The sequence below is a fragment of the Delphinapterus leucas genome, chromosome 1 (assembly GCF_059928025.1).
Source record: "Delphinapterus leucas isolate spDelLeu-1000000601 "Yukka" chromosome 1, BTC_Dleu_Yukka2, whole genome shotgun sequence".
Lineage (NCBI taxonomy): Eukaryota > Metazoa > Chordata > Mammalia > Artiodactyla > Monodontidae > Delphinapterus > Delphinapterus leucas.
This window is the reverse complement of record NC_143129.1, coordinates 157,965,965-157,987,874: the sequence shown is the minus strand read 5'-3', so window position 1 is coordinate 157,987,874 and position 21,910 is coordinate 157,965,965. Positions and strand designations below refer to the sequence as shown.

The window sequence follows — 21,910 nt, the reverse complement described above, 5'->3', positions numbered from 1 at the left end:
TTATTGCTCTAAAGCTGCAATGAGCATAAATATTTGTTGTCAAGACTGCAAAGAAACAGGCGCTTTCCACTGCTGGTGGTGATTTATGTTGATATAATATTCTTCAGGTGTTAAACAATTTGAAAATGTTAATGTCCTTTCCAGTAATTCAGTTTCTAGGCGTCTCTCCAAAAAACCCCATACTTTTTAATTATTTTCCATGCTTTGAACTGTCTTTTCCTTAGGATCTAAACGCTCTTCCCACAGCAATGCTTATTTTTATGGCTTCTTCAAGAACAAGCGAATAGTTTTGTTTGACACTCTACTAGAAGAGTATTCTGTACTAAACAAAGACATCCAGGAGGAGTCTGGCATGGAACCCTGCAATGATGGAGAAGGGGACTGTGAAGAAATAAAAGCTAAAGTGAGTTCTTCTCTTCCTAAGAGACCCTGGCTTAGTTTTTATGAACAGTTCCTGTGACAGCTCAAAATAACATTAATTTCTATGTAGTGAGTGTTGAATTCAGGGAGACTATCAAATAAAAACACAGCGGCCCCTTTATAACTGTGGTATTTGGGAGAGATTATCACTATCGTTACATGCTAACTACCTTGCAAGCTTTCACAGAATGTACACAAGTATAAGGTAGGAAAATTCTTATGATTATAAGCTGTCTTTAAAACAGGGACTTTATATACAATTCCTGACATGTTTATGATTGAAGAATTCCCACAGGCAAGATAAAAAGGTGATAAACATCTCATTTTTAGCTTCATTGAGATATAGTAACTATAGGCTTTGGCAGTGGAGAGACTTGAATTTGAATCCTGGTTCTGTCATTTAGTAGCTGTGCATTCTTGGGTATACTATGTAACTTGGTCAGTTTTCTTTTGTCTGTTTAACAAATACTTATGAAATGTAAACTCTGTGCTGAGATACTTTCCTTGGCACTAGGAATACAAAAATAAAGAGGCAGACCTTGCTCTTAAGGAGTTTATAGTCTAAAGGGGAGAAAGTCATACAAGCACAGTACAATATGGTAGTTGCTGCACTGAAGCTGTAAATACTGGATGCAGTGAGAGCACAAGAGAAGACGTTTGTTAAATCTGACCTCTTAGTCTGAGAAAGCTTTTCCTGATTCTTCTCCTGGATGAGGTCAGCTAATGCTGATTAGCAAAACCTAAAGTATAGCAAGACTAAATGGGGAGGGGAAACACTGATAAGAAAACAGTACATATTTCATCAGAAACAGTCTCCAGTAGTTGTGTGTGTGATGGAATGTGCCATTGGCTTTGGTGTCATTCAGAGATGATTTGGGATCTGTGTAACTCTGGGCAAGTAACTTAAGCTCTCTAAATCTTTGATTTCTTAACTGAAAGACAATGCCATCAGGGTTTCTCATCTTGGCACTATTGACATCTTGGACCGGACAATTTTTCATCATGGGAGGCTACCTTGTACATCATAAGATGTTGAACAGCATCTCTGGCCTCTCCCTTTAGATGCCAGTATCAATCCCTCCTTTCCCAACAACTGTGACAATGAAAAATGCCACTAGACATTGCCAGATGTCCGTGGGGTTGGGGGGTGCTGGAAGGAGGGGGCAAGATCACTCCTAGTTGAAAAACACTGGGATAAAGATGCCTACCTTTTAGGGTTGTTAAGGTTAAATGAAATAATATATGTGAATAACCTTGTACTCTATGTACTTTAAGTACCAGAAAATAAGTTTTATCACTGAGCATCTGTTTTGACTCTAAAGAGATGGTCTAATAGAGTGCCTAGCCTGTTATAAATATGTAGATGGAACAAGATTCTGTGAAGGGGTTAAACAGTATTGGGTGAAGGTTAACTCCTTTGATGATATTTATTTTTAAGTGGGTTTATCAGATTTCCCCGGCGGTCCAGTGGTTAAGACTCCACGCTCCAAATGCAGGGGGCCAAAAAAAAAAAAAAAAAAAGGGAAACAAGTGGGTTTATCCTGTCTGGATATTGTAATAAAAGTCATTTTGGTCTGACCAAGAGTCATAGGATTTTAAGCTAGGAAGAGCTCTTAAGGTCATCTTATAGACAGGAAAACTGAAGTCCAAAAAGAGTAACCAGGTGACAACAGTGAGGAATCATGCAAGTTCAGCAAGTCAACCTGCTGAAGAGGTATCCACATACAGGGTGGATTACTTTATAGCCAAACCTGGGTGTTAGATAGTGGTCTGCTGATTTCAGTAATGAAATAACTGACCTTTAGTATCGGTGAGAACAGTATTCTTTGGCTTAAATCTTAGAAAAGATTAGTCTTTTGAACCATGTTGAATGGAGTTTGAGTTATTTTGTTGGCTTCTTGAAGAGTAGCTGCAAATATTTTAGCATCTATGTATAAGTTACATAGTCCTACCCTAAAGAACCTGTAGGAGAGGAGAGTAGATATGTATACAAAGAGCTCATAGTTTAAGGCAGAGAGTGGTAAGCGAGTGGCTGAAATAGTGTGGCTTTTAGAAACTAAGAAATTAATGCAGATGCTAGTGGTCAGACAGGTTTCTTAAAAGAGAGGATATTTGAACTAGGCGAAATTTTGACTTGGGGATGGAGCTTTTCAGGTTGAAGATATGGAATGAATAAAGCTATAAAGACAACTACACAATGGCTATTCTGAGACTAATGAATAAACAGATTCTTGTAGAAGGGGATAGAAAGGTAGGCCAGGACCAGTTTGTAAAGTACTTCTTCCTGAAGACATTGAGTGGTTGTTTTCAGTGGCCTGGAAAGTTTAGATTGATTTGGGTAGAGGCCAAAGCTTGTTTTAGGAAGTTTAAAATTTGGTGGCAACATATATGATAGAGCAAAGATTAGAGGCAAGGGGGACTTCTAGGGGCCTATTGCATCAAGATAACCAAGATAAGCGTGAAATAAGGGCCTACACTAGAGTGAGAGGTGAGAATAAGTGTGGAGTCATAATAAAAGATGGATTTAAAGTACTTGGGTGATTGCTATCATGGGGAGTAAAGGAGGAAATCAAAGATTGACGCAGAACGCCAGTGCATGTACCACAGGTGAGGTGATTTTAGGTAGTATATCAGTATTTGAAATTTGAATGGCTATATGTGTATTAATGTATATTAGGAAAAAGATAAAACTAGCTTATCATGAAAATTGTCATTTAGGATAAGGTTAAGTTTTAAAAAGTGAATTGATTTTTTAAAAGATATTAAATAATCACACAGGGAATACACAGGTGTGGCAGAAGTTTAGGAAATAGTGGCTTATTCAGCACCTGCTCCTGAACGCCTACTATGTACAACACAGTGGGGGATGCAAAAGTGGTTTTAAGTCTGGATCACATAGAAAGGATGAAGTGTTTCATTTTGAACAGAAGAAAACTAAAGTTATCTGAAATCCCTCCTCTTAGAGATAACTACTATTAACATTTTGATGAATATCTCCATACTGGCTATTCACATTTTATAAGATGACTAGGAAACTTACTCTCTGCAGTTTTATCCTTCAGAAGACAAATTCGATCATTGGAACAACCTGTCTCAAAAGCAGTTTAAGTAAAAGGAAAACTTTCAATATATAAAAGCTGTACTTTTATAGAAGAAAACAAGTATTTCCCCAGCAAGTGCTAGGGTCGTGTGAAAGTATTCCCAGTTGATAAGTATAGTAGAGGACAAGATCCAGAGATGTGGGTTTGGCTTTTACCCACTTCTTATTAGCAAGATGATCTTAAGACATTTTAACTTCTCGGTGTCCTTTATCTCTAAAATGAAGGTGTTACTTCCCATCTTGTGCAGCTTGGTGTTGTGAGGATCAAATGAATCAGCATATGAATTTTACGAAAAGTGCTATAGAAAAGTGAAAGATATGTGGTACTTATTTTTGTTATTGTATGTGAAATTTGCATGGGAAGAAAAGAAAATCCAGTTTTGTCTAAGAATCTACCGCCAATAAACAAGTCTCCTTTCTGCAGAAAGTGACCCTTATTTAAGCTCTTTTCATTCCATATCTTTGAATGTGACTCCATGCAGTTCTGAATAGCTTCCTAAACCCAGACATCAAACCAGGAGACAAGAGCCTATGTTATCTAATAGAGACCTGCTTATTTTATAAAAGAATTAATTCATAGTTCATACTGGGAAGCAGGTAACTAGTGAAACTAGAAGCCTAAAGACTGTGTACTTTATATAAAATGATGATAATGATAGCTGCCTTGTAGTAGTGGAGATTAACAAACTATGTAAAATATCTAATAATACAGTGTCTAGTACATAGACCATTTAATGAGTGGGAGCTGTTATCATTATTATTAAACAAAGCAGCCTATTTTGCTTATTATTAAACTAATAGACAAATTAGAAAACATGAATAATCCAACTAACTGTAAACATCTTACTGTATATATTTCTAGTCTTTTTAAATCATCATTTTTTAAAATCATTCTCCTCGGGACTTCCCCGATGGCACAGTGGTTAGAACCTGCCTACCAATGCAGGGGACACGGGTTTGAGCCCTGGTCCGGGTAGGTCCCACGGGAAGGTCCCACATGCCATGGAGCAACTAAGCCCATGTACCACAACTACCGAGCCTGTGCTCTAGAGCCCACGTACCACAACTACTGAAGCCTGCGCACCTAGAGCCTGTGCTCCGCAAAAAGAGAAACCACTGCAATGAGAAGCCCGCATGCTGCAACGAAGAGTAGCCCCCGCTCGCGGCAACTAGAGAAAGCCCGCACACAGCAACGAAGACCCAAAGCAGCCAAAAATAAATAAATTAGTTAATTAATAAAATAAAATCATTCTCCTCTTATTGGGTGTATGGGTTGTTTCCAGTTTTTTGCTGTTAAAACTATTCTTGCAATGAATATTTTTGTATATAAATCTTCAGTTGCACCTCTTTATTTCCCCCTTAGAATACATGTCTATTAATTGGTGCTTTGTTCGTTATTCCCTCTTGATGGCCATTCCCTGAAGGTACAGGTACACGTGTCTCTTAGCCATTTAAGAAACTAGGCTAGTTATCTCATTCTTTACTTTCTCTACCAAATGTATTCTGACGTAAATACTGATGTTTAAAAGGAAAAGAGATAATAAATGTAAATGCTATCTTGCCAGTCATTTTAATCTATCCCTCTACCCAGCCTCATTTTGAAGTGGTCATTTTCCTTAAAAATGAGGAATTGGCGAAGGAGTGGAAAAGTGGTAGACTATCTAGATTCCAGTATCTTGCTGCCTGTGTTTCCATTAGGTTGCATTTTTCTAAGGTCTATAAAACAAAATAAATTCCCTTTTTGTCTATTTTTTTTTGTACTTCACTCTTTTAAGTAGCTGGAGTTTATTTCAAAACTGTTAGCCTTCACTTTCTAGGGTATATATTGTGTAATTGTTGCGGGATAGATATGTGTCCCATAGATGAAGCTTTTTTTATTATTTTGTTTATTTTTTTAAAACAAGAATATTTTTTAAATATTTATTTTTAAATAACAACATACTTTATTTTTAATTAATTAATTAATTTTTGGCTGCGCTGGGTCTTAGTTGCTGTGCGTGGGCTTTCTCTAGTTGCAGTCAGCAGTGGCTACTCTTCATTGCAGTGTGTGGGCCTCTCATTAAGGTGGCTTCTCTCGTTGGGAGCACCGGCTCTAGGCGCGTGGGCTTCAGTAGTTGTGGCTTGTGGGCTCTAGGGCACAGGCTCAGTAGTTGTGGCGCAGGGGCTTAGTTGCTCTGCGGCATGTGGGATCTTCCCAGACCAGGGCTCGAACCCGTGTCCCTGCATTGATAGGCAGATTCTTAACCACTGAGCCACCAGGGAAGTCCCGAAAAATATTTACTTTTTAATTTTTTTATTTTGGCTGCTCCAGGTCTTAGTTGCGTCATGCGGGCTTCTTAGTTGCGGCATGCAAACTCTTAGTTGTGGCATGCGTGTGGCATCCAGTTCCCTGACCAAGGACTGAACCCGGGCCTGCTGCACTGGGAGCATGGAGTCTTATCCACTGCACTACCAGGGAAGTCCCTGATGTGGACCATTTTTTAAAAATCTTTATTGAATTTGTTACAATGTTGCTTCTGTTTTATGTTTTGGTTAAGTGTACAGTTCAGTGGGTTTTAGTATATAATGTGCAACCATCACCATATCACATTCATCCTTTTACTTTTAACCTTACAGTTTTTATATTTTAGATATCTCATACATAGATAGACTTTGTTGTTACAGTTGCTTTTAAATCCAATCTAACACTCACTATCTTTTTTTTTGACAAGCTTTATTTATTCGTGTATATTGTGATTACTGATATATTTGGAATTATTTTTACCATATTATTTTATGCCTTTTTTCCCCTCTATCCTTTTCATATCACCCCCACCTCCACCCCAAACATATACACACACATCCTCCTCTTGCTTTATTTTTAGAACTTATTGAAGGTTTTTAAAAAATGATATTTGGGTTGTCATTAAGGTTTCAAGGTTCATATATGACTATTCTTTTAATGGTTGCTGTTAAAAATAAGTCATGCCCATATAACCTAAAATCTTAGCATATACAGTATCTTCACTGCTTCCTGAACAATCCAGGAACCTTAAATAAACACTTTGATCTAATTATACCCCCTTCATATTATATTTTAGTTTTATCCTGTCTATTTTTTACCCCTAAAATTAGCATTATTATTATTTTATACAGTCATTATTTAAGTTTACCTATGTGCTTACCGGTGTCTTTGCTTACCATTCCATATTCATCTCACACCTTCCTTTTAGAAATTACTTTGCTTCTTCCAGAGTATATGCTTTAGAAATTTCTTTGGAAAGTTGTTTTTGTTTTATTTATTTATTTACTTACTTACTTACTTATTGTCTGCGTTAGGTCTTCGTTGCTGCGCGCGGGCTTTCTCTAGCTGCGGCGAGTGGGGGCTGCTCTCCGTTGTGGTGTGCGGCCTTCTCATTGCAGTGGCTTCTCTTGTTGTGGAGCACAGGCTCTAGGTACGTGGGCTTCAGTAGTTGTGGCTAGCAGGTCCTAGAGCGCGGGCTCAGTAGTTGTGACGCACTGGCTTAGTTGCTCCGCGGCATGTGGGATCTTCCCCGACCAGGGCTTGAACCCATGTCCCCTGCATTGAAGGGCAGATTCTTAACCACTGTGCCACCAGGGAAGTTGTCCCTGTTTTTGTTTTTATATCACTCTCATTCTAGATATCAATTCAAGATTGACAGCTATTTATCCTAGCATCCTAATATTTGTTTATCTATTTTTTTCTATTCTGTTCTGATTTCCTTTGTTCCTGTTGAAAAAGTCAGCTCTGTGAGAATTCCCTGGTGGTCCAGTGCTTAGGACTCTGTGCTTCCCCTGCAGGGGCCATGGGTTCGATCCCTGGTCAGGGAACTAAGATCCTGCCTGCAGCATGGCCCAAAAAAAAAAAAAAAAATTCTTCTCTGAGCTTACTGTTTTTTTTTTTTTTTTTTTTTTTTTTTAGTTCTTTCTGGTTATTCTTAAGATTTCTCTTTGATTTTCGTGTTGTGAAAGTATGGACTTCTTTATCCCAGTCCTGTTTGGGATATACTGTGGTTCCTAAATCTAAGGACTCATGTCTTTCCTGAAGTTTAAAAAACTCTTTGCCATTATCTAAAGTATTCCTTCTTTCCCGTTCTCCCTAGTCTGTCTTTCTGGAATTCCAATTAGGTGAATGTTATACCATCTCATTCTGTCTCCCATGGGTGCTAACCGCTCTTCTATATTTGTCTCTTGGAGCTTCATTCTGTAATTTTTCAGCTCTACACTCCAGTTCATGGATTCTTCCTTTAACCAGTCCATTGTGTTTTAAAGTTCTAATTGGTTCTTTTTCGAATCAGTCATTTCTGGTAGTCTCTTATTCCTTCCTCATGTTTTTAGTTCCCTTGTTTGTATAAAACATGCTTCTTTTTATTCTGTATCTGATAATTCCAGTATCTGAAGTCTTAAGGAGCTAATGTAGCTAGCTCCATATTGTTTCTACTAACTCTTACTCATTGTGGCTTGTTTTCTGAAGTATTTGGTAATTTTTATTGTGAGTTCATAATAGGTCAATGATCTTCATCTTCAGGAATCTTGAAGCGTCCGAGTTTAGGGTACATTCCTCAATAGAGGATTTGTATTTGCTTCTATCAGTTGGCCCCAGTGCTACCAAGCCAGAAGCACTTTAATATCTCATCTTGGGGTTTTCTGGACCATGCAGATAATGGTTTTGAATTTGAATGGAGACTTTTCTTTTTTTTCCACTTTAGATGAGCTTGACACAGTTGGGCTACTTCACCAGCATTTTTTTTTTTTTTCTGGCTCACTCTTTGACTCAGAGTATACCCCTTCATGGGATTATGCAAGGGATGTTAATTTCAACTCCTCACCTTTGGCTTTTTCTTACTTTAAAATAAACTAAACTGTATGTTTAAAGATATTTGTTTTACCTTATTAAGCAGTTTTTTTTAAAAGATGTTGGGGATAGGAGTTTATTAATTAATTAATTTATGTTTGCTGTGTTGCGTCTTCGTTTCTGTGCAAGGGCTTTCTCTAGTTGTGGCAAGCGGGGGCCACTCTTCATCGCGGTTATTAAGCATTTTTAGATGTTTTTCAGAGTATGTGTGTGTTGGTGAGTGAATGTGGGTATGCACATGTGAGAGTGTGTGTATAAGATTAAATTGTTCATTGTGTCTTGGCACTATTTAAATTTAATCTGGAAAGTTTATAAACAGTGAGAATTTTATTTGGCTTTGAAAATATTATATTTTATCATTCATATGACCACCTACCATTTAGGTTTAGTTATTTAATTTAATTTATTTATTTTTATGCGGCGTGCAGGAACTTAGTTCCCAGACCAGGGATCCAACCTGTGCCCCCTGCGGTGGAAGCATGGAGTCCTAACCACTGGACCACCAGGGAATTCCCTATGTTTAGTTATTTTAAAACCAGTACTATAATAATATGCAAATGATTACATATCTGTTGACTAAAAAAATTGTTTATTTGATAAATGTTGAATAATTTACTTTTATATTTATAGCTGTGTGAAAGTTGAAAGCACAGGTCTCTGGCATCAGACTACTTGGCTTCACATCCCAGGTTTTCTATTTATTGGCTGTGTGGCCATAGGAAAATTAGTTAATTTCTCTGTACCTAGATTTTCTCATCTTTATTTTTTTAATTAATTTTTATTAATTAATTGCTTTACAATGTTGTGTTAGCCGCCACTGCACAAGAAAATGAATCAGCCATACACATACAGGTATCCCCTCCCTTTTGGACCTCCCTCCCATTTAGGTTACCACAGTGCATTAGGTAGAGTTCCCTATGCTATACAGTATGTTCCCATCAGTTGTCTAGATTTTCTCATCTTTAAAAGTGTACTTATTTAAAGATTTTCTCATCTTTAAAAGTGTACTTATCTAATATGGTGATTATGATGTATAAATGAGCTATAATACAGTATTTAGCACAGAGGACCTGGTACACAGTCACTGTTTAATAAATGTTAGCAACTTTGTTGTTACTTTTTTAATCTTTCCTGGCCTATTCTTCATATGTGTTGAAGGAAAAACAAAATGTATGCATGTGTATGTATATATTTTTGTGTGTATATGTGTGTGTGTGTATTTACATATATATTTGTAATGTTGGTTTGAGAGGCTATCATAAAGTTAGGGAAGCAGAACTCCAATAAATTTTAACATTAAATTTTACTTTATTAAAGTAACACAAACATACTGTTTAGAAGTTCAGAGTACAAAAAAAGCATATAATAAAATATAGCAGTTTCATGTTTCTCGCTTCTCTGTGCTGCTCACGTGCTGCCAGAGCCCTTTCCCCACAGACTGCAACTCTTTTAGCTTCTTCTGACATTTACACATATCATTTTTCTATATTGTATGTGTACTATTATTTATTGACCCTATCTCTTTTTTTTTTTTTTTTTTTTCTGCACCGCACGGCATGTGACATCTTAGTTTCCCCAGCCAGGGATCCACCCCGCGCCCCCTGCGGTGGAAGCGCAGAGTCTTAACCACTGGGCCGCCAGCGAAGTCCCTGACACTATTATCTCTTGGCTTTCACTTACGGTAGATGAGGATTTAGCTCTTGTCCTAACATCCGCTCTGCTCCTCCCTTCCCTCAGTTCTTCCAATATAGTCCTGTTACAGTTCTTGGTTTAATCAGTATCAAAACATTTTTGTAAACATTATTGTAAAACAGTGTTGTGCCTATTCACTGCTGAGCATGCCTTACCTTTTTTCCCTCTTGCTTAATAATTGCTTTTTTTTTTAAGTGTGCTTAGTTTTCCTTTTATCTTTTTGCTAATTCTTCTCACAACTTCTGCTGTCTTTCAGTATAATTTCCTACAAGTTTAATTGCATCATTAACCTTATCAGTTTTAGTCCCCCTCATCCCTGCCACACCCCAAAAGAGATCTCTATTTTCTTTCTTTGGGGTGGTTTCTCTGAAGCCCTGCTCTTCAGCTCTCATACTGGACTTCCCTTGTGCTCATCCTTGATTCCATGTTGATTTGCTGTGTTCTCTTGATAGTGTACATCTTCTACTAGTTTCATCAGGTTAAAAAGATGGTATGGTGACTGAGAGTGTGATCATGGCAGCCCTTAACAGATTTTCTTTCGAGTCACACTGTTCAAATCTGGATGGGTTACCCTCTCTAGCTGGTGTATAGATGTCATTCTGGGGTTGCCCTTTACCATTAGAGATTTCCTTCACTTCTCTCCTACATTGGGTCTCCTGTGTTCTGTATTCCATGACTTTTTGTTCCTTAATTTACTCCTTCATTTTGGTAAAGAACATCCTCAATCCAGTACCTTCCTGAGAAAGACTGCATAGTAAAGTTTTTGAGTCCTGGCATCAAAATGCCTTCACTTTTCTGTCACATTCTTTTCTGTCACTTTGACTGGGGTTTAGATTTCTAGATTGGAAATACTTTTTCTTCAAGATTGTGAAGGCATTTTTCCATCGTCTTTTTTTTAAAATTGCTTTATTTTTATTTTTAAAAATTAATTAATTTTTTGGCCACGCCACACAGCTTGTGGGATCTCAGTTCCCCTACCAGGGATAGAACTTGGGCTGCAACAGTGAAAGCCCGGAATCCTAACCATTAGGCCACCAGGGAACTCTCTCCGTCGTCTTCTTGATTTCAACATTGCTGGTGAGGTGTCTGAAATCATTCAGTTTACTTATCCTTAGTATGTTACCTTAATTTTTACGCTTCTAGAAAATTGTTGGATCCTTTCTCTGTGTTCTGAGATTTCACATGCCTTGGTGTGAGCCTTTTTTTTAAATTGAAGTATAGTTGATTTGCAATATTATATTAGTTTCAAATGGACAACACAGTGGGTCTGTTTTTACCCATTGTGCTGGGTATGCATTGGGTCCTTTTAATTTGGAAGCTGAGGTTCTTTGGTACTAGGAAACTTTCTGGAATTGTTCTGTTGATGATTTTCTCCTCTCCATTTTTTTATTCTCTCTTTTCAGAGTTCCTATTATTTGAATGTTGGCTTCCTTATATTGAACTTTCTTAGCTTTTCTCTCCTGCTTTTCCATTTCTTTATTTCTTCTATTTTCTGGGAGATTCCATCATCTCCCAACCTTTTTCTTTTTTAAATAAATTTATTTATTTATTTTTGGCTGCATTGGGTCTTCCTTGCTGTGCGTGGGCTTCTCATTGTGGTGGCTTCTCTTGCTGCGGAGCACGGGCTCTAGGCGCATGGGCTTCAGTAGTTGTGGCTCGCGGGCTGTAGAGTGTAGGCTCATTAGTTGTGGCGCACAGGCTTAGTTGCTCCACAGCATGTGAAATCTTCCCAGACTAGGGCTCGAATCCGTGTCCCTTGCATTGGCAGGCAGATTCTTAACCACTGTGCCACCAGGGTAGTCCTTCCAATCATTCTATTAAGCTTTAATTTCCAAGATTTACTTTTCTCTGAATTTCCCATTTTTACAGTATCCTCTGTTTTTCCACGAATATAATATCTTATCTCTGAATTTTCTCCTTCTATCATTTCTGTTTCTTCCATACTGCATTTTTTTCTGTATCTGGTCTTCCATCTTAACAGCTTACTTACCTTGTGTACCTGATAATCCTTGTTCGTGTACTCCTTAGTAAAGGAATGGGACTGAAAACCTGATTGGAATCTCTGAGCCTGTAGATAAGGCTTATCAAATTTGAGCTTCACTGTAGCTTGGCTTGGATGTGCTTGTAGTTGAGGAGTACCTGCTGTTAGTATCTTCAGGTCTTTCCTGGTACAATGGTCAGTTCCCAGGGAGTACTCTTCTAATCTTTTGCCTGGTGGGTAGTTATCTGGGAGCCAGGTATGGGGAGAGGACTAGCTTGGGAGAGGGAGTTCTCAGTGTTCAGTGTACCATACCATTAGGTAAGCAAATACATGGTCTGTTGCTAGTGTACCCAGGCCCTCAACTATGTCGAACTCCCAGTTGAAGTGTCCTATTCTTTTGCCCTATCCAGGGAGAATGAGCTTTCAGGCTTTTGCCAGAACGAGGAGGAGCACTTGCCTTTTGGTGTGGAGTTGGAGAAGGAATCTGGAGCTTTAACCATTTCTCACACAGCTCTCAATTCTTATTTCAGCCACCACCTCCTGTTCCCCAGTTCCAGAATTACCTGGTACTGTTAGTTCTCGAGCCCTTTAAAGACTCTCAGTGTTAATCAGTGTTCTCAGCCAGTGTAAATCAGGCTGGTTCTCTTTTCTCCACTGCTAGCTTATGATGTAACTTCCTTTGGCCTGCCTAGTCTATTATCATTTGTCTGTCTGCTTTCCTGCTTCCAAAATGTTGTTGCTCTTGCCACCTCACCTGTTTTCCCTATCCTTGTGGGTTTATATCTTAAAAAAAACAACTCTTGATTGTAGTTTTACTGGAGTTTTTAGAGGGAATAAAATTATATGTGAATGTTCCCTCTGCCATCTTAGCTTGGAAGTCTCAGTTTTTTAAATAGCATTTCCTGGTGTTTTTGGAGGTCATAAGTGACATGTCCTTATTAGCAGATAATTTGGAAAATAGGAAAGATATGAAATAAACATCACTGTAATTCTACCATATAGAAAAACTATTGTTGACATTTCGATATACTTTCAGTCTGTTTTCTATATTTGTGTATTTTTACATACACATTCGCATTTTTTCATAATTGGAATCATACTATATATTTTTAGTTTTGTTTCCTGCTTTCTTCACCTAATGAACCATTTTCCCATGTCAGAACATAATCTTTGAAAACATCTAGTGGATATTCATCTAGTGGATGTATAACATAAATGTTATTTGGCACCATCATGAGCAGTTTCCCATGTTGCAACATAATCTTTGAAAGCAAAATTTCTAATGGGTTTATAATATTGCTGTCACATGACTGTGTCGTGATTTATTTAACTATTGTCCTATTGATAAAGATTTATATTTTTTCTAATCTAAAGTAGACTCGTGAAGTCAGAATACGTCTGTCTTGTTCATGATTCTGTGTTCAAGCTTAACCCGGTATTTAATGTGGAGTGGTTCAGGGAATGTTTTGTTAAGTGAATGAACAGTTCTGCACAAAAGTCCGATTGTTTTCTTAAGTTAGAATCTAAGAAGGGCTCTTTCTGGGTTAAAAGGTATAAACTTTTTGAAGTTTGTTGATAATTTATTTTCAATTTGTTCTTTGATTCAGAATAAGAAACAAGGATGTAAAAATGAGGAAGTACTTGCTGTGCTAGGCCATGAACTGGGGCACTGGAAGTTGGGACACACAGTCAAAAATATCATTATTAGCCAGGTAAGTTTGGAGTGACAATTCTCTTTTTATGACAGGATAGTCAAATTATAAATATAGCACGCATGAGAGTTCATATAGTAGAGAGGTTAATACAGACTCTGTAGCCAGGCTTCACATCACGGCTCCCTGACTTACTACCTGTGTGACCTCAGGCAAGTTCCTGAGCCTCTCTCTGCCTCCATTCCCTTGAGTGATGATATCTCATAGGACTGATGTAAGAACTAAATGAGTTAATATACGTAAAGAGTTTGGAGTAGTACCTGGAATACGGTAAGTACTATAGAAGTATTTATTGTTGTTATCATCATCGTCATCGTCACCACCTCCTGAGTCGCTCAGCTAAGGAGCTGTGAAGATCAAAAGGAGTGAGCCCAGATAACTTGGGTATTAAAATACTTTATTATTTTTTTTTTTTGCAGTACGCGGACCTCTCACTGTTGCGGCCTCTCCCGTCGCGGAGCACAGGCTCCGGACGCGCAGGCTCAGCGGCCACGGCTCACAGGCCCAGCCGCTCCGCGGCATGTGGGATCTTCCCGGACCGGGGCACGAACCCGTGTCCCCTGCATCGGCAGGCGGACTCTCAACCACTGCGCCACCAGGGAAGCCCTAAAATACTTTTTAAAGAACATTTTTTCTCTTTTAAAAAAGTCATTATAGGGGCTTCCCTGGAGTGGCTGGGCTCGTGAGCCATGGCTGCTGAGCCTGCGCGTCCGGAGCCTGTGCTCCGCAACAGGAGAGGCCCCAACAGTGAGAGGCCCAAGTACTGAAAAAAAAAAAAAGTCATTATATACCCATAGAAAAAAAAATTGGAAGAGGTAGTAAATATAAAGAAGATAATAATTTCTGTAATATTCCTCTTCTGGGTATTAATACCACTAAACCAACAGAGCGACCACAGTTTTAAGGCTCTAAGTGAAGTAGCACTGTGTTTTGTTGACTGGTTCTGAGCATATATGGCCTCAACTGAGACTTAAATGGGTCTTTGTACCTTTCTAAAAGGCCAGCTGGTTCTGGGTGATGGATTATATGGGAAGACTTGTGGACCCCTGTACGTACCTTCCTGTTGCCTTACATCTATAGGTATAAAAATGAATTCCTTGGCTGGAAGCTATGTTGTACAGATACATGGCAGTGAGTAAGACATTAAATAAGTCCAAATCCAAGTTTAATGTAAGTTATTCAGTTTAATAAGGAAAATCACTGCTGCTTTCATGAAGGAAGGGGTCCAATAGAATCAGCCTACCATGAGGGTGGTGGGCTGGTCCCTGAGGTACCTCATCAGGGCCGGGGTTGATTGCCTCTTCTGAAAAATTGGACACTCAGCAAGAGCCAGTGGGGGGATGTCTGTGTTGTTGATTAATGCATTGACTCCATCCCTATCACCATGGCCACTCTGTTCATGAGCCCTTGACCAAGTCCTAGAGTGGCTAAGGAAAGAACCTGGCTAACATCCACAGAGCAGGTATCTTCTCCACCTGATCATTGAGAGGGCCTCCTCTACCATGGAACGCTTTTGGTGAACATTCACGTTAGACCTAAGTATTATCATACTCTGGGCTAATTTTGGAAGTTTTACCACATACCCCTTTCCAGATCTTCTTGTTAGCCATCCACTAGTTTTTTCCAAGGCCCTAATCATCCAGCTAAACCATTATTTGTCCACTAACAATGAATTAGTATATATATCCTCAACTCAGGCCCTCTCTCCTTCTAGAATAAAAGTAAAACTATAAAACTACCTAAATAACATTTTCTGTGATTACATTAACATCATTCTTAAAATCACATCATGATGTCTTGTTCTACTGATCCCACAGTGAAATCAGCTTAGAAATAACTCAGAAATTTTGTATCCTTCTTTCTAGATGAATTCTTTCCTGTGTTTTTTCTTGTTTGCTGTATTAATTGGTCGAAAGGAGCTTTTTGTTGCATTTGGTTTTTATGACAGCCAACCCACTCTAATTGGACTATTGATCATCTTCCAGTTTATTTTTTCACCTTACAATGAGGTAACGTATACTCTTTAAAATTATCTCACATATGCCCTTGTCTATTTCAAATCTAGAACCTTTAGGGTAGTGAAAAAACAAAACAAAGCTATAGTTTTAACAAGCAGATGAAACAAAGTTTTAGTCCCTTGATTTACTAGCTAGTACAAGAAAGTAGCAGAAAAACCCAATCCCAAAAAATAAGTGCTTGCATACTGTTGGGGAAAAAAAAAAGTGGAGAATTAGACTGTAGTGGTGAAAACCTTGATATAACAGGTACCTAGAGACTTGGTAGATGGAGATTAACTATTGGAATGCTATGTCCTAGACCACATATTCACCAGTGCTTGAGTGAAAACCTTCTGTGTGTGAAGGGACAAAGCAAATAATAATTGAGTGTAAGTATGACTGCATAAGGGAGGCTGTATGACAGTGTTCCTCTGATTGTATTCCCTGACCACCTGATTCATAATAGCCTTAGCATCCCACCCCAGACCCTCTGAATCAGAATTGGGTGTTTTATGATAAGTGTAGTTTAAGAACCACTCAGTAGGGGGACTCCGTATATGTGATAAGACATAGATTAATGAGACTGTATATGAATAAATCCAGTGATGGCAACATGTCCTGATACTAATTGATTAGACTTCCACATTAAGCCAAGAAATAGTATTGGGGATCTCGAGATGTCTCCATTCAGAAGAACTCTTTCTTGGGACAGGTTGTAGAGTTAAGGTTTTAACTTTCTCCGTAAAAGGTGGGGGTGGGCTGGGGTGTAAGGTACCAGCAAAGAAAAATGGAGAGGAATAGATCATGTTTGTATAGCGTTGTCCTCAGAATCTACATTCATTTTCCAGAGAACTGAGATTTATTATCTTTAAACTCTAAATGTTTTAATTTTTTATTTTACCTTTTGCTGAGAGTATAAAATGCTGTATACAGACTGTTACTTTTAAAGAGGTCATAGAACACCTTATAGTGGTAATTGTCATTTCTGTCTTCAGTCGCAATTCAGGAATGCCTTAAGGACACTGAGCTATGTATATGAAATGCCCCAGACTGCTTCGCTCTTTAAGCAGTTATGCTGTTTGTTTGTTTATTTATTTGCTTAACTAATTTTCTTATCTCTTTGCTCACTAACAGGCTGATAATCCTTGCTAATATCAGTGTAACTTTCTGTTATGGTCATTATCTGTTTATAATTTTCTTCTTCAACCAATCATAGACTGGGAAATCAGATAAACTCATTAAGTAAAAGTTACTAGATTCTGACTGAATATAAGTGTCCTCTTATAAGGAAGGCACCAGTAACATTAGTGGTTCTCCTTTGGGCATCTAATTTGGCCTCTCAGTTTTTGTCTTTGTCTCCTTATATTGAGTAGTTGAGTTCACTTCAAAAAATGTCTAAGTAAATGTGGGGTATTAGAGTAATTTGAAATGTGAGATATTAGCAACTGTTTTAAAAACCTTGGTGAGCCCAGGAGATTCATTTCAAAAAGACTAAATATTTAAACAGAAAATCTTATGTTTAATGTCAGCATTTAAGAGGTCATTATAGGAAAGACATACTTTCCCAGAAAATGGGGAAATTGTCCCATCAAGAAGAGCTTGGAAACCTACAGCAGAGTAGGTAGGTATAGGTTAGTATCTGCTTATGTTTCTATTTATGTCTTACAGTGAGATTCAAGGAACAGTTAGCCTGGGACACTTGAAATCAGGAGATAGATAGATAGATAGATACATAGATAGATAGATAGATAGATAGATACTAGTTAATGATTCTGTCCCAAAAAGTACATTCAAGATGTGGAAAGAAATTTCAGGTAGAATTCAGATATTAACTTTGAACATATCTAAGAAGGTATCAGGAACTCCCAGACTTTATGTTGAAACTCTGTATCTGCTAGTGGCAATAAGAGGTACAGAGTAAAAAAAAGTAAACTTTTTTTTTTTTATTGCTGACATATTTTAAGGTAAGAAATAGACATCATGTCATTCAACCTTACTTCAATATGCAAATAAATTACTTCTCCCTCAAAATTTATATTTTCGGATGAAATCTGTCCTCTTCATAGTTGTCACCTTCAGGGACTGAACATTTATTCTGATGAAGCTACCATAGCTCAGAACACTTTAGAAAATTCTATTTTGAGATTGTCATTAGTGGCTATAATATATATATATGTGTGTGTGTGTGTGTGTACACACACATATATATATTAGAATGTTCTCAGTTATCATTTAAAGGTGGATAAGTGAGCAAGAATTTTTTTAAAAAAGAAAGAGTCTGAATATAAATCACCACATCTTACCTGTATCTGAGGAAGGTAGTGTCCATGGGCTTTGGAATCATCAAGAATTTCAGCACTGCCACCTTCTAGCAGTGTGACTACAAGCAAGTATCTCACCTCTCTGAGATACACCTTCCTCATCTGTAAAACAGGAGTAAGAGTAATTACCTTGTAGGATTGTTGGAGAATATGTAAAGTGTCAATTCAGTGCCCAGCACATGGCAGGCTCTCAAATGTTAGTATTTCTTTGTTAACACTGACATTCCTTTGGACATATATCTGTTTCTGGTCTGTTGGCTTGGGGGGAAAAGGCTCAATTTTTAATAATTCCCCCACCCTAGGTCCCCTAAATATGAGTGATCTTTCTTTTGGCCTGCTGTTTCTCTTATCCTGAGCCAAACTTCCTCTACAGTTTTGGCTCATGAAACCTTTAGTGACAACAAAGAGGGGAGCAGTGGTTTAAACACTTTTATTTACTTTTTCAGGTTCTTTCTTTTTGCCTAACAGTCCTAAGCCGCAGATTTGAATTTCAAGCTGATGCATTTGCCAAGAAACTTGGGAAGGCTAAAGACTTATATTCTGCTTTAATCAAACTAAACAAAGATAACTTGGGTTTCCCTGTTTCTGACTGGTTGTTCTCTATGTGGCATTATTCTCATCCTCCACTACTAGAGAGACTCCAGGCTTTGAAAAATTCAAAACAAGACTGAGTTGCCCAGGGTCTGCAGCTGAAGACGTTTCTGATTATTCCTGTCCTGGCAGCATGTTTTGGCTCTTGATGTTTTTAAACTTTTTTTTTTTTTGAAGAAAAATTATTAAGTATGGAAAAGCCAAGATTTAAATACATTTAATATCTCATTTCAAAAATGATTTTAATAATCCATTTCTTAAAGAAAACACTGGATGAAATTTTGAGGCTTCATGTTTTTAAAGGCTTAGTTTTATCTTTAAAATCTAGTTTACCGTCAACTTGTAAAATTACTTGAGAAAATACAGAACTTGTTTTATTTACATGCTTATATGGAACCTGCATATAAGGCGTTTGGGGGCATATGTTTAAAAGGGAACACACCTCTGAATCCTCTCTGTAAGGCAGAAACAGTGGTCCTGAGTCACTGTGCTCATACCTAAGTTGAGACTTATTTTTACTTTCATGCTGTTATGATTTAAGCTGGCCAATCAATGTTTTAAATAAGGAAGAAAGCTAATAATTGGTAAGGCTGATGTTTTGTAAATGAAAGTAGTTAGAAATATGCTCTCTCCTGTTCTATCAAATTTCTCTGTTCCCTCTCTTGCTATACACTGATCAGGAGTTTCTAATAATGCTTTGAAATTAGGAATTATGTACAGAATGTTTTAAATCACTGGGTTTTGTTTTTGCTTTTAAGAAAGTCTTTCTCTTTCTTTCCACCTGGTGGGTATGATCCCATTAGGGGTAAACGAGTATTTTTCTAAACATTCAGCTTTTTCTCACTCATACTCTTGTATTCAATAAATAGTACATCCTTTTACTTAGCAAAAATTGCCATATTGAACAGGCTTTGCTATTTTAAAAGTGGGAGAATGTGGAAAGAAGAAGAAATGACATTTTAAGAGATGTAAGATTGAAATACTGATGATTCTCTTATGATGTTACAGGGAAAAAATATAATTTTCTATCTCTTTCAAGGAGAGAAGAGTTTTCATTTTTATTTTTCTAATTTTTATCAGTAAGTCTTAAGTGCTATTTAATCAGGCCTGATTCCATTTTAGAAAATTATAGTTCTTGATATGCAGACAAGTTTTATTTTCAAAACAAATGTCATGAAAGATTTCCAGTTTTTGAAGCTGCATGTTTGACTGATTCAAATCTCTGTCCACTTTCTGAATGAGACCCAACTTTGTGCCTAGCGCTCCCACCCACTGGTGATGTGTACCTTCTGGGCATTTATTCCAAAGTGGGATCAACTGTGCGTGCTTGGTATCTGGCCAGAAAGTCTTTTGCTCAGCTGATATTTGGGTGATGTCTTTACATGGAAATATAATAAAAATAAACATCTAGTTTAGTACCGTATTATTTATTTTCCTAAGGCTAAAGAGGAACAGTGCTATGATTTGATCCAGCATCTTTCATCTGTGAATTCATGCTGTGATAACTGCCTTTCCTTCCTTCCGTGCCTTTAAATACAAATTTCAGCTCTGCACAAGTGAAACATTAAAAATTGCCAATGCATATTGATGTACTTTGTCTTTAATTTGACAAAATTTGTCTGTCATTTGTTACCTAGTAGATATATGTTTATTACCCTAGAGGAACCAAGTGCTAGTACTGGGTTGGCCAAAAAGTGCCTTCGGTTTTTAAGTAAAAATAAAAGACACATTTCTCATTTTCACCAAGAACGTTTTATTGAAAAATGTATTCGCCCTTTTGTTCCACTACCTTCTGCCATTTTTCAGGCAACTTCATAATTCCATCTTCCCAAAACATTTTATCTTTTTGAGCAAAGAACTGTTCCAGGTGCCTTTTACAGTCTTCCAGGGAATTGAAATTTTTTCCATTAAGAGAATTTTGTAAAGACCAAAATAATGGAAATCTGAAGGTGCAATGTCTGGTGAATATGGTGGGTGAATCAGAACTTCCCATCCAAGCTATAACAGTTTTGCCTGGTCATCAAGGAAACACGCGGCCTTGTGTCATCCTGATGGAAGGTTATGCGTTTTCTGTTGACTAATTCTGTACACTTTTCTCATCGAGTGCTGCTTTCAGTTGGTCTAACTGGGAGCAGTACTTGTTGGAATTAATCGTTTGGTTTTCTGAAAGGAGCTCTTAATAGAGGACTCCTCTCCAATCCCACCATATACACAACATCACCTTCTTTGGCTGAAGACCAGCCTTTGGTGTGGTTGGTGGTGGTTCATTTCACTTGCCCCACGATCTCTTCCATTCCACGTTCTTGTACAGTATCCACTTTTCATCGCCCGTCACAATTTGTTTTAAAAATGGAACTTTTCATTACATTTAAGTAGAGAATCGCATGTGGAAATATGATCAAGAAGGTTTATTTCGCTTAACTCATATGGAGCCCAAACATCAAAGCGATGAGCATAACCAAGCTGGCGCAGCTGATTTTCAGCACTTGATTTGGATATTTTGAGTATGTCCGCTATCTCCCGCGTGGTATAACATTGATTGTTCTCAATTAATGTCTCGATTTGATCGCTGTCAACTTCAACTGGTCTACACGACTGTGGAGCCTCGTCCACCGAGAAATCTCCAGCACGAAACCTTGCAAACCACTTTTGACAGTTCGATCAGTCACGGCACCTTCTCCATACACTGCACAAATTTTTTTTTTTTTTTGCATTTCGGTTGCATTTTTACCTATCTTGAAATAATAAAGCATAATATGCTGAAAATGTTGCGCTTTTCTTCCATCTTCAATATTAAAATGGCTACATAAAAATTCACCAACTTTGATAAGTCTTTTTTTAAATGCACACTGATATGACAGCTGTCACGTACAGTCTAACAAAATTGTTTTGAATGAAGTTAAAGACAACTAAGTGCTACTAGAGCCATCTGACGGAAGAAACAGAATGAACCTTTTGGCCAACCCACTACGTGAAGAGTAGTGTGAAGCAGTGGCCTGAGTGCCGAGTGGCAGCAGGACCATCACTGCACCTCACCCGGAGTCCTCTTCAGTGCTCCACTCCAGAGTGCCACTTGCTGGTGTTTTCTCAGAAGTGTCATTCAGAACCATTCCTTCTCCATTCCCATAACCTCTCATTGTCTTAGGCCTGTTTGGTCTGCTCCAGCTGCCTCTTTAGTCTTCCTTTCATGTGGCAGCAGTAACTAGCTTTTTTGGGGGGGGGGCATACCCCGTGCCATGCA

At 37.9% G+C, this 21,910-nt stretch overlaps 1 protein-coding gene across 2 annotated transcripts in view; it reads left to right on the top strand.

Annotated features, from left to right (window-relative positions):
* ZMPSTE24 (zinc metallopeptidase STE24) overlaps positions 1-21,486 on the top strand; it is a 48,981-nt gene extending 27,495 nt beyond the window's left edge. For both annotated transcript variants that reach the window (XM_089895391.1, XM_022575378.3), the window contains 4 exons: positions 225-403; positions 13,656-13,760; positions 15,626-15,769; positions 18,525-21,486. In XM_089895391.1, coding sequence (XP_089751517.1) covers positions 225-403; positions 13,656-13,760; positions 15,626-15,769; positions 18,525-18,749 — 653 coding nt within the window. In that variant the 3' untranslated portion in view covers positions 18,750-21,486. The remainder of the gene's footprint in view (positions 1-224; positions 404-13,655; positions 13,761-15,625; positions 15,770-18,524) is intronic.
* The last annotated feature ends 424 nt before the right edge of the window (positions 21,487-21,910 follow it).